At 48.5% G+C, this 10,556-nt stretch overlaps 1 protein-coding gene across 8 annotated transcripts in view; it reads right to left on the reverse strand.

Moving 5' to 3' along the window:
* FOXN3 (forkhead box N3) overlaps positions 1-10,556 on the reverse strand; it is a 386,804-nt gene that overhangs the window by 209,660 nt on the left and 166,588 nt on the right. For 7 of the 8 annotated variants that reach the window (XM_032405758.1, XM_032405762.1, XM_032405756.1 and 4 more), the window contains one exon: positions 6,374-6,930. In XM_032405758.1, coding sequence (XP_032261649.1) covers positions 6,374-6,916 — 543 coding nt within the window. In that variant the 5' untranslated portion in view covers positions 6,917-6,930. Of the gene's footprint in view, positions 1-6,373; positions 6,931-10,423; positions 10,520-10,556 lie in introns of those variants that run through there. The other variant, XM_032405760.1, reaches the window with a different exon arrangement.

Genomic DNA, 10,556 nt, shown 5'->3' on the forward strand with positions numbered 1-10,556 from the left:
AAAGTGATTTCAAAGGGAAATCCCAAAGCCACTTCAGCTCATCGGGGGAGGTTCCAAGAGCAGTTTCTTGCTGCTTGCCTATCCAGGCAGTGCATGAGTGAAGCAGCATCCCACAGACCCACCAGGTACCACGAAGCCCTACCAAAGAAAACGCGACATTTTTTGAACCGTTCATGGGGAGAGCTACTGGACACCAATGGGGCCCTCGAGTCCAGAAGAACCAAGCTTTCTAGAAGACTTGTAGGGATCCCTAGCGAGGTCAATAATAGGAGTCACTGTGGAAGGACCTGAAAAAGCAGTGTATCTTTGAAACTGAAGGGCCAGAAAAGAATGATGTGAGAAATAGGAAACAGATAAGCAAAAGGAGGAGACTGGGCGGAAAGAAGGACTTCTGCTGGTAAGTTCCAGGAGCTAGGAGGAAAGTCTTGGCGGGGGGCGGGGGGTGGGGGGGGCTCATTGGACCACAGGCCACACATTCAATTTTGTATCCTTTCAGCACTGGATGTCATTGAGCAGAGTAGGAACCGACCATAATGGATATTTTAAAAAGTCTTTTAAATGAATGAATGAATGAATGAATGAGCAGACAATGAAGAGCAGGCAAGATTGGGACAACAAAAATGCCCCCCCCACCCCCGCCACGAAGGCATCTAATACCTCGAAGAATCGGGAAGAAGCAGAATTGGTTGGATTGGTGGGAGAGCATGGCCAAGGGCAGTTCAGGCTGCCTGGAATTACTGGATGCTGGTATGAAGGACTCCCTATTCCAGGGCCTACAGCATGGGTTACTTTAGGCCCCTTGGAGACCCTGGAAAAGTCTCAACCTTCTGAGGTAACAAAGTCTACATTTAGCACAGACAGGAGAAAGCGGTATGCTAGGCAGTGTGCACTGGTGAGCAAGAGGCAGCCCATACCCAGAGATGAGCAGGATCCTCACCTGCCCCAGAGGCCTCAGAAGAAACTTAGACACCTCGTCACATTTTCCGCATGCCCCACCACCCAACGTTACCCTGATTTTTCGGACCTTCCCCATCAAAACCAGACTGCACAGTCCTTCAAAGAGCATTCCTCATCCAAAATAAAAGAAGTCATCTCTTCTTCCTAAAATGACCATCGATGAAATGGGTACACTGACTAGCATCACGGGAAAGGGAAATGCTCTTGACTCGGTGTTGACACCACCAAGAGGAGAGAATCAGAGGCAACTGTGCATATGGGGGTGTCCTGCCACGTAAGAGATGCCACCTCATTTTCCAGACTGCCTCTGAAAAAGAATCTCATCCACCAGGATGGAGAAGCAAAACATCAAGGGGGCTGGGAATTGGGAGGGAGAGCTTGTATAAACAGTGTCTATGCAGAGGAGAAGGGACTCTGAACTTGGGCCTGATCAGTGGAGGGGGCCTGGGACGGATCCTGGAAGCAGGAAGCGAGAGGGCAGTGGTAGGCTCCGAGCAGAAGCCACATCTCTCCATTTGCTGACAAAGACAGAATCTGGCCCCATCTCCACAGCACAAAAAGATTCTCTATATTTACCTTTCTCTATCCTGCACTCCCAGAGTAAATTCTGGGTTTACTGGTGTTATTTTAGTTCCCTGTAACTCATTTTCATAGAATATTTTGAGGAAGAACGTAGAGATCATCTACAATAGCCTGTCTATTGAGGTGTAATCAAGCACCCGGGTTAATTTAAGCATAAGGCCCTTCAAAACTGGAGGGAGTGAAGGTGAATTCCTATTCTGCTACTTACCAGCTTTGTGACCTCCAGCGAGTTCCTTAACCATTCTAAGCTTAACTCATCACCTATTTTAGAAGGAAAACAGGACCTACCTCACAGGATTGTAGTGAGGAAGTGGGATATTGCATATGGAATGTTCAAAGAAGAGGTTTCCATATTATGTCCGCTACTGTTACTACAAAATACAGGCTCTTCACTTTTCCTGAGTCAGAGGTTCCATTAAAAAATCTAAAAATCGAACGAACAAAATCTTGGGATCCTCCAGGAAAATGCAACATGCATAATCACGGGGCTTGCAGTCAATAATTTCAGGCTGTCTACAGAGCCTCTGATATTTCAGGCTGTCTACAGAGCCTCTGATATCCAAAGACCCCCAATTAAGAAACCCAGCAATTACAAATTCCTGCTTCTCTATGAGGGCCAGCATTAAAACTAGAACCAGGTATCCTGGTTTCTAATTCACTCCTCTTTCAACCAAGACAAGTTGCCCATATTAATAAGCTAAAACTGTATTTAAAGCACTCAGCCCTGGTGGCACCTGGCTGGCTCAGTCGGAAGAGCGTGCAACTCTCCATCTCGGGGTCGTGGGTTCGAGCCCCATGTTGCACACAGAGAATACTAAAAGAATAAAAATAAAAAATAAAACACTCAGCCCTGGATATAATAAACATACTTTTGGACAGTGTTTCCTTGATAAACCTTCTTACAACAACAACGTTTTTTGTTAAATTGGTCAGAAGTAAAGAAAAAGCACAGAAATAGAAACACACATACCTGAACCATTATAATCCAGTCTATAAAACGGAACTGCACTTTACTTCTCCTTTACAAGTACTCAGAGAGGTTAGCACATGCTCATCTTATAGTCTTAACTGAGATTGTATTTAGGGGGTATAAAACTTATTCTCAGACTATGAAACTCTACTGTGATGGATTCAGGCAAAAGTCCATCCACAGAGGAATCCCTAAGATGAGAAACTGGTGGGAAACTTTGCAGAGGTTGGGTAGCAGCCGATCCCACGTGAACCGACAGCTCACGCTCAGCATCCCCAAGAGGGGCCAACCAGCCTTCCCGACGTGAGAACACAGAAGTACTGTCTATAAAGCATTCTTGGGGGGAAACAAAAAACCAGAACGGTTTTTTGATCCAGCCTTACTTCCATTTCATAGAAAATACAAGGGGATAGAAGAACATGATAAATGAAATCCAAATGGAGCCAACAGAACATGGGGCACTCCACAGCACAAGAGCTGGGTCTCTGACAAGGAAGGGCATCAGAAAAGGGGGTGGGGGGGCATAGGGTTGCTATTCATGAAAACAGCCAACTGCATGGCATAAACCACGTTTGGATCCTAATTCAATCAAATATTCTATAAATCCTCAGAGATCTCTGAATATGGATCTGGTATTAGGTGATACCAAGGAAGTGTTCACTTTGTTCAGGTGACAGTGGAATTGAGGTGATGTAAAAACTGGAGATTTTTCTTATGCACACGGAAGGTAAAAATGACATGAGATCTAGGATCTGCCTCAAAAGATTGAAGTCACAAACCCTTGTTAACTATTGGAGCTGGTTGTGGGCAATGGGGGTGATAAGGATTCGCCACACTACTCTCTCTCCATGTGTTTGAAATTCTCCAGGATTACAAAATAAAAATAAAACTCTATCTTTCACAGTCCTTTTTAAGTCCTTACGTACCTAAGTCTTATAAGAGATAAAACGTTAAAAGAGAGAGAAAACGGAAGCAAAACTGTCCATTCTCCCCGACTTACTCATTCATGACATGTTCCCGATGAAATCTCAGCTTTGGAAAGAACCCAAGAGGGCATCTAGTTCACGGATTCTCAAATCTGGCTGCAAGTCAGAAACACCCAAGGAGCTTATCAGAACCACCAATTGTCCCCAATCCACCTCAAACCGAATGAATGAGAATCTCCAGGGCGGAGCCACGAAATGCTCACGGCTTTGAGGTGCCCGGGTGCTGCCAGGGCAATCTTGTAAGATCCCTCTCCCACATCCCAGGCAGGCAGGTGTCCAGCAGGGGACGTGTTCCAAGCCCGCAGGGACAAGGACCACACCGGATTCTGCAATCTCAGTTATGTCAAGTTTAAAACTGTGTTCCACACTTTTTTAGAAGAAAAAAAATGTGACTACAACGTGCAAGCCTTCCATTCTCCCCCTTCAACGAACACATATTTCTCACCAACATTCGGCTGCACTTGGTCACTGGGTTGTGGCCCAACCTCGGTGTGGGAGCTACCACCAAGTAAAATCCCCGGGGAAAAAAAAACAAGTTTACCCATGCAGCCAAAGGGGCTATCACTGGGCCAAGTGTCAGGGAGAATGCCTCCCCCTTTACTCAGCCAGCCAGAGGAGAAACCCCAAATGCAGGGGCCAGCGCTAGTGCCCTGGAAGGACCTGGGAGTAACCCAAGAAAGGAGGAGAAAAGGGGGAAAACTCACACTCTGGGCTCTGTTCTCACAAAATCACAAACGATGGGAACAAACTCCCGGCTACAACACCGACTGGCATTCGATCAGAAACATGTCAATACAGGTCGGCCTGGCCAGGAAGCCAGGACTCCATGTTTCGTAAGATTAACAATCTCAGATCCTCAAAGCCATTCACTCCCTTCGGTATCGGTGTTTGTGCAGAATGACAACCGCCACCCCGGAACACCTGACTCCCAGAGCGGGGGCGGGGGGTGCGCACAGGGGAGATGGCACTCCTGCTCATGTGCCTTAACACACACGCCCCGCCCAACACACCTGTCACTCGGGGGGTGATGAACATGCCTCCAAAACTCTCTGCCCACTTTGGAGTTGCTCTCCTTGAACATTTTTTTTTTTAAACATTTTATTTATTCATTTGAGACAGAGAGAGAGAGAGAGAGAGAGCATGAGCAGGGGGAGGGGCAGAGGGAGAGGGAGAAGCGGACTCCCCGCTGAGCCAGGAGCCGGAGGTGGGGCTCGATCCCAGGACCCTGGGATCATGACCCGAGCCGAAGGCAGATGCTCCACTGACTGAGCCCCCCCGGCGCCCCACGTTGAACATTTCTGAGTGAGCATGAGCTCCTGCGTCGTGGCAAACCCAGAGCCAGGCAGGCAGTACCGCGCAGGACAGGGTCACGCCCAGCTGAAAGCACTCTTCATTGCTTTCTCGGGGACATGCGGCTTTGGGGGACCTGGACAGCATTTTCTTCACTATCTTCTAATCCTCAAGTTGCTTTCTAAGATTTTCCCCTCCTAACCACAAAGACCCACCTATACAGAAACTTTTAATAGCACAGACTTGGTTCTTTAGAGGGGCGCAGCGAATCCTCTTTAAGTTCAAAGAATGATGGTAGAGCAGTCAACGGAGCCAAGTCCAGAGGTCGGTCTCCTCGTGCCCCTTCGGCGAGGTGGAGGGGAGGAAGGAGAGCGGGGCACACCCGGGGACAGCAGCAGCACCCCACCTCTGTCACGGTTAGGTAAAAATAAGGACGTGGGGACTCTTCGCATTTGCACACTGGACCTAGGCATCGCCTGCCCCAGCGGGCAGAGGCAAAGATCCTGAGTGTCCGCGTCTCTCCCGGTGTTTCCAGGCAACCCCCCTCCTCAAACCCTGCACGCCCACTCCCCACGCTGAACATAAACTCGAGGGGAATACCATTTGCAGACAAACGTGTCCAGTTGCAGCAAGGAGAACTATGGCATCGCCACTTCCGGATTCATATTCTTCCCTGCCCAAGACAAGCAGAGTTCCCTCAGGCTACCCCGAAAAACCAGGCTGCAAAATACAGTAATAATGTGAAAACTCTGTGGAGAGAACGTTTCCCAGCTTACGTTTTAACTGCGGCTACGTGACTTCTCGGAACTCCGAAGTCAGACCACAGCTTTGCGTTCCAGCCCTACTGGTCAATCCTCTTTCTACGGCTCCTACAATGATATTATACAAACTATCTCACTTCAGCAGGCCAGGAAACCTGGACTAAGGCTTTACAGTCAAAATTCAATCTTTTGGAAGCCCATCTCTAAGGGGAACCTTACCCTGATTTTTCATAGTCTGGGTGTTTCGAAGTTACCACTTACGTGTACCCCTGATTTTGAGTCACCTCGGCAATCCATGTCTTTGTCTCGTCTTGGAGTGTACTGTTCGGTCACCTCCCAATGTCCATTACTGTCCAATTTATTCCAGAATCCTGGAGAGGCTGCCTCTCTCCAAGTTAATACTTAGAAAGAAAAAAAATGCCATTTTTCTCTTGTCCCAGGTGGCAGTTTTCCTCAAATGTATATACACATACCTCATGGTTAATGGCTGTCCTTGGAATACGGACCTGTGTTTGTACTATAAACCCAAAGTGACCCATCCACATTGAGGGATAATCCTAAGAACCAATCAAGTGCGCAAACCACTGTGATCATGCTCAGATACCACAGTGGGAAACTCTCAATCCGGCACGAACACCAAAAACGCTCTCCAACGAATATGGTTAAGGCAAAGGAAGTTCTTTGCAACCAAATGAATGAAATAAAATTACTCATTTATAACTGCTACTTCGGTGTGGTGAACATACATCCCTCAACGCTTTTTTTTATGGGGAGAAATGACACATTTTAAAAAAGAAAAACGTGAGTTCCAGACCCAGAGGGCTTACCTGACTCCTCTCCTTGTCCACTTTCTTAAAACACTTATTCAAAGACAAATTATGTCTCACTGAGTTTTTCCACCCGGTAGGTGCATTTGCAAAATACGGAAAATGTTCCAAGATCCAGTTGTAGATATCCTTTACTGGCAGGCGCTTGGTTGGAGAGTCCTCGATGGCCATAAATATGAGGCAGCTAAAGGAGTAGGGGGGTTTGCAGTTGGGGTTCTGCCTGGCATCGTAGGGCATGTCAGAGTGGGCAGGGGATGGAGGGGTGTCATCGTCCAGGTCCTGGACAGGGCTGACACTCCTGAGGACCGACTCCCCGAAGCTCTTCAGCAAGTTCTTGCTCTCGTGAAGCCAGTTCAGATTGGTCAGCTCTTCATCTTCCATGGCCCCCTCTTCTAATCGGATGTCAGGCAAAGAGAAGTCAAGGTCATCGTCCTCCTGCAGGGCCTTGGAGAAACCACTGTCCCGGTAACACTGACTCAGCCCACTGGAGACACTAATTCCTGAGCTTTCTGGCTTCTTACTCGGAGGCATGACTGGACCCATTTATGTGAAGGCTCCTGGTAAACACATTACAAAGAAAAGATGAGTTGGGGAAACCCAAAACAGAGAGGCAGCCATGCCCTCCGAATTCTTTTCAGACCACCTCCCACCCCTGCCGCCTCTATGGACCCCCCGGCCCCACGGGAACACCATCTCATGGCTCCCACGCTGGGTAACACAGACCCACCACTCTACCACACAGAGATGCACTACTGAGTAAAAGCAGTCCACCGTGCAAGCAGCCTGGCGACTTGGTCACCTCTTAAATACACTGAGACTGGAGCTATTTACAGTACCTTTAATATGCATACGCATCATGAAAAGAATGGGAAATCTACAAAGCTTTCTTCCCAGATTTACATGACTGTTATATTGTCACCGTGCCCCACTGTCAGTTATTTCTTGGTGCCTCGATTTCTTCTCAAAATATGAACGTACACACAGGTAAAATTCTTTCAAGCCTCACGACAAACACTACAAAGTAAACGCAATGTACCACTTCTGTCACTTGGGGTTATAGTCCTCATAGTTTATCCTACCCTTCCCCCCCCCCGACAAAAATACCTGTAAGTTTAAGGCCAGGTGTTTCAGATTAAGCTCAGCTGTCTCTACATGAAAACCATGACAACTGCCCCAGAATTAACACTCTGACCACAGCGTGCATTGATTGGTAGTGTTTTATATTTGACTGTATCTTTCCTCTACAAGCAATGGCCCTAAACTCTGCAACTTTAACCACAGCTGGCAAATCTAAAGAGTGGTAAACAAGGAAGTCTGTGGGTTGGAACTGGAGGAAAAAGTACATTCAATTATTGGGACACTACACCCCAAGTGAAAAAGCGAGTAACTTCGGGCACCGCACAAATCAATGGGAATGTGAAGACGAGCCATTAACTGAAATTAGAATTGGTGAAAAAAGCCAGAAGAGCAACTGGCAGCTTCCAGACTGGAAGGCAAATGCAACAAAAATTGCTACAGAATTCTATTCTGCACCCCCCCATGCCACCCCCATTTTTATCAATGACCTAGAACAGGGAGTACAACTTCTGATGAGAAAAGAAAATGAGGACGTGGCAAGTCCACAAACAGAATGACCCCGATAGATACAAAGCATATTCAACCCTCGAGTACTCAATGTAAGATAGAAAGAACAGTAAAGATAATGAAAGAGGTCTCCCACTGTCCGCTTCTAGCGCTCACACAATGTGCTTGGTTTAAGAAGCATGTCTGTTTTATTTTTTCCCCCTGAGTAAGAAGATCAAGCCATCTATCTAGAAAAAAAGAATGAACACAAAAGCAGACATGATCATTCTAAGGCTCCAATGCCCATTGAGAGTGTGCTAAAAGTAACTGCCACTTCAGCTGGGGAAGCTCTTGAATGGGATTCTTGAAAGCATAATATGAGGCACCCAACGGCCAGCCCAGGGTGCCTGAAAACTGCAGCACCCTCCCTCTATCACAAGGTAGACAGACAGAACCTGCTGGCAGAAGGCAGTTCGAGAAAGCTCTCCGGAGCTCCTGAGAGATGCCCAGCTCCAAGGAGGGAAAACTTCCAGTTTCAGCCACAGGGACTATTTCTTTCTGTCAAACAAGGAACCTAACCTGAGTAGTACAGGACACAATTTAAAGAATAAGCCAGTATCTTTAGGTCTGGGGCTATGACAGAGACCAACGTGATAACGTTTTTACCTTCTTTATGAACAAATCAAAGCTAGGCTCGTCTCTCTCCGAGTTTCCCCAGATCCCATCACAAAACCCTAGGTTTCTGACAACCAGGAATATCCACACAGTAGCGTACAAAGCAGAACGTATACTCCAGCCACTGAAGTCAACTTCAGCTCCAGATGAAAGTTTTATGTCTCCTGAGCTTCCAAACAGGAAAATTATATCATGGCTGACAGTAAAGTAATTTAATTGCAGTGTTGCTATGACAACATGCTGCTCTTTCTTTTCAATTTGCTTATTTGTCAGTAGCTTCCCAAAGGAACTAACACACTATACTCCATGTTTTCTTTTGTTTTAAACAAACATTGCCAGCAGTAAGGTTTTATTAGAAAAAAATGGCACTGTCGAGAAAAGAGGGTGACAGGGGTCCGCTACCCTTGAATCATCTGTCTGCTTTGTGTTTCTGTCCCCCCATGCTCTCCAACTGCTAACTGCAGCCCTATAAATCCAGCATTTTCATAGCAACGGTATCAAGAGCTGCTGATCACTACAGTTCCATTTAAAAAAAAACAGTTCCCAGAAACCACAGCTGAGGAGTTTTCCATTATTATACTCTAACTACATAATTTGCCAAATCTTTTTTTCCTCCTATTTCAGAGGGGAAAAAAAGAGAGAGAGCGAGCGAGCGAGAATCCGGATCATGTGAGTCTGCAGTTAAGCAAACATTTTTAATCTGCTGCCAATAAGGTTGCTCCACCAGATACGCAAATAGTTATTCACTAGTGACCTCCTTACAACTTTTCGGTTTGCTATTGGTTACATTCCACACACACAAACACACACCCTCTTTTTGTTTTTATATGACTTGCTGTGTTTTGTTATCTTATTTGCTTTTCAACGGAGAAAATGCAGCAGGAAAGCGAGTTTCTTGCCCACTATCAGAAGGTTTCCAAATAACTGACACATTACTGACCCAGCTTCGAACAGATGTTCGAAGTGAACTTTAAAAAGTTAAGAAATCCTCTCCAAGCCGAGCAGGGCAGTCTCGAGTTTGGAGGGGCCGGGCAACCCCCCTTCGCGCGCGCGCGCGCACGCACGCGCTCCACTCCCGTCTACTGTACTTGTCAAAAACATTTCAAGGGGACCTGCGGGAGCGGCGATTGGCTGCGTCCCGCGTCAATCAGCAGCGTTGCCAGGCAACGAGGAAACTGCTCTGCTCCCCGTATACTGGGCAATTGGGAGCTCGCATACCTTCACTGCCGGTCAGATGTCATAAACCTTTTATTGGCCGCACCGCGGCGAGCCTTAAAAACACATCAATAAAAGCCCGCCGTCCCCCCAACTTCTCCAGGGTCCAAGGAGGGTTTCCTAGAGAGCCGGGGTGAGGAGGGGTCGAGCCTCGGGGGGTCTCGGGAGACGCTCACTGCCGGTGCCAAGCCTGCACAGTTTGGGGGGAGGGGGCATCTTTGTTAGGAGCCTGTTTCTCATCTTGGGGTCTCCCCTAGATCGGCACCCCCTCCCCCGGCCCGGAACGGCGGGGATCCTGTCCTCCGCGGACAATACCAACTCTGCTCCTTTCGGGCTTCTTTCGGAAATCGAGGCACCGGGAAACAGCCCGCACGTCGGGGCAGGAAACTCTTCGGACCGGGCAACTTCCCCGCTCGGGGGCTGCCGTCTCCCCGCCCGGCCGGGCCCCCCACCCCGAGCCCTCCCCCCAAGGAACTGCGGAGTCCCTCGTCTGCCGAGAGCGGTGAGGTCGCCTCCAGGACGGCCTCGGACGAGCGCCCCCGCCCCGAGTCACCCCAACCCCACCGGGGCGCCGGCGGGAGCGGGGAGCAAACTCACCTGGCCGGAGCGGGGCGCGGGGGCGCGGGGGCGCCGCAGCCCTTCAGCGGGAGCCGACAAAGTTTCGCGGGCGCCCAGCGGGCATCGCTTGGTGGCCCGGCTAAGGAGGCGCGGGCGCGGCGCGGCGAGCCCG

This window comes from Phoca vitulina, unplaced genomic scaffold (genome assembly GCF_004348235.1).
Source record: "Phoca vitulina isolate PV1807 unplaced genomic scaffold, GSC_HSeal_1.0 scaffold7, whole genome shotgun sequence".
Lineage (NCBI taxonomy): Eukaryota > Metazoa > Chordata > Mammalia > Carnivora > Phocidae > Phoca > Phoca vitulina.